Source organism: Prosopis cineraria, unplaced genomic scaffold, assembly GCF_029017545.1.
Source record: "Prosopis cineraria cultivar Desert tree isolate PC_DT_omini unplaced genomic scaffold, ASM2901754v1 PC10, whole genome shotgun sequence".
NCBI classification, from domain to species: domain Eukaryota; kingdom Viridiplantae; phylum Streptophyta; class Magnoliopsida; order Fabales; family Fabaceae; genus Prosopis; species Prosopis cineraria.
In genome coordinates, this window is record NW_026555341.1 from 30,320,516 (window position 1) to 30,323,064 (window position 2,549).

The 2,549-nt window shown below is 37.3% G+C and overlaps 1 protein-coding gene across 1 annotated transcript; it reads right to left on the minus strand.

The window, feature by feature from the left end:
• Nucleotides 1–839: 839 nt before the first annotated feature.
• On the minus strand, nucleotides 840–2,166 carry LOC129284386 (cytosolic sulfotransferase 5-like). Its single transcript, XM_054919851.1, is given in 2 exon segments — nucleotides 840–1,262; nucleotides 1,265–2,166. Coding segments are annotated over 2 exon segments (1,017 nt in total). The 5' UTR covers nucleotides 2,085–2,166; the 3' UTR covers nucleotides 840–1,065.
• Nucleotides 2,167–2,549: the final 383 nt, after the last annotated feature.

Here is a 2,549-nt window from a genome sequence, read left to right on the forward strand (position 1 = left end):
AACCGGTGGCAAACTGATCATGATTAAAATAATACAATTTAAATAAAAAGACATTAATTATAAAAACATTCAACCAAATCCAACCATTTAAAAGTCTGACAATAATAAAATACAACACTTTAAATATCTATCATTACAATTATAACCCCTCAATCTCAAAAGTTTATAGAAGAGATGAAGATAAAGCTGGAGAAGAGATGGAGATTAAGCTAGAAAAGAGATAAAGACAACAGAGACGGAGATAGAGATGTAGAAAAGATGGAGATAGCAGAGATAGAGATAGAGCTGGAGAAGAGATGAAGAGTCAGAGACTAAGCTGGAAAAGGGATAGAGATAGCAGAGACAGAAATAGAGTTAGAGCTTGGAGAAGAGATGGAGACTGAGCTAGAGAAGAGACACCGATTAGGTTAGGGCGAGAGAGGAGAGACACAGATGAAAAGTCGAACTGAATGCTGTTTGGAAATCTGGATTGGACTTAGCGTGCTCTACCTCTAATTTTTTATTTTTTGATTTCAGTTTCACTTTTTTTATTGTTATCTTATTTCTGAACTTAACGCTCTGAAAAATCAAAAATGAAAAAAAATCCCTCAAAACTATGTCGTTTTAAGGGTTTTGTTTGAAAAAGTAATAACCCGATTAACCCAGTCAACCCACCTAGTTATTCGGGTTATACTGGGTTAAACCCGGGTTGATCGGGTTACACCGATTCATTCCCTCACCGATTTAGGAGTAAACCCAGATCGGATAAGGGACCAGGTCACTGATTTTTGGGTTGACCCAACTGGTCCAGTCTGGGTTTTAATACTATAATAAATTGACATAATTTTAAAGATAATATATATTTTACTCTCAACATTTTAAAGAACAGCTTAATTAACAATTACATTCTCACACTTGTTGCACACAACATCCTCACACTTCACAACCTTATCATCACAACACTTCACAACCTAATCATCACAACACTTCATAAATGAACAAAATACATAGAAATTTTTACCTAAACTTTGTCGTCTTCATCAGTAGACAGGATGTTCTTGACGATGATGTCCGATGTACATGGATCTAAAAGTTCAAGCCATGTTTCTCCAGCTTCTCTTGAGTAATCATATTAAGTCGTTCAATCATTTCAAATGAAAGATAATTCTTCCAATCTCCAACTTCTCCACGCCTGAAGAAAGTCTTGTTCTCTTCTCCACTTGACAACTTTCCATTCTTATTCACTTCTAAATTGCTCAAATTCTCAAAACTACAGAGTCTCATATATCACTCGCAGTATCACCACTCTCTTCTTCCTTAGAAAATCCATACCCTATAAACTCAGCTATCTCCTTCAAGACCTTAACTGGCTCAGCCTTTAGCTCTTCAAATCTCAAGAACATTATCTTATCTGGCCTCTCCAAACTTGCTTCATAATACCCCAACATGTGATCCCAAAACGGACCATAAAGACTCACTCCTCTGCAAAACTTGTCAAATGTATTCTCAATGGAATTGAGCCCTCTGGTTTCTGGTCTTAATCTGTTTGTGAAGTGCCAAAGAGAGACAAATATATCCTTAGGATTTCTACACAAGTAGATTATCTTACATGCAGACCACTTCATAGACTCAGGTAGAGAAACATAAGGTAAGTGGCTTGAAAAGAGCCTAGGTGACGATAACAGACTCAGATCAGGCTTGGTTTTGTGAAGATACAGATCGAGCTCCAAGAATGGTACAAGAACATGAGGGTTAGTAGTGAGAAGAGGATGAGGATGAAGATGATTATTCAGGTTTGGACAAGAGGTCTTACGGTTCAGAATTGCGAAAGTGAGAGCTTTGAGCCACGTAGTGCCAGATTTGGGTGAAGTGATAAGGAGAATATCAGAGTCATGGGCTTGAAAGTGGTTCTGGCAATTGAGCACTCCTTGCATTTGCCTGGTGGTGTGCCAAAAGCCTTGATATTGGTGAAGCCGGTTCGCAACCCAGCCCGGTTCAGAGGGTAAGGTGGCAATGAGCTCTCGACATTCTTGAGAGAGGTCATCTTCTTGGAGGTAATCGGGAAGAACAAGAATGTCAGAGGGTTTGGAGTTCTCAGCAGGCATGGTTTTGCGTTGCTGTAGAAAGCGAGAGAAGTATAGAGAAAAGAATTAGATCAAAGATGAAGTGAAGATTGTGAGATTGGGAAATGGGTTTATATAACAATGATGGTAATTAAAGGAGAGGTTAAGTTGGAATTCACAGGTTATCGCTATCGATTGTAAAGAAACGGTGGCGGCTAGCTCTTTATCTCAATGATTTAGATTTAACAGGATTTTATTGTGTGCATGTATTTTCTTTTTTTGAAATTAATCCTATATAAGGTATAATTAACTACTACATATGATACCAATTCTAATGTGAATAGAGTTCCTATTCTAATATGAATGAAGTAGTGAATACTGGTTGAGCTTTCTAGGTTACCTGTTTAAATTCATTTTCATGGTTCAGGCTTTAAAAACTCGTTTTTCATGGCTCAGGCTTTAAAAATTGAAACAGTATAAATGGCTTTTAAACTCAACCCATTTAAA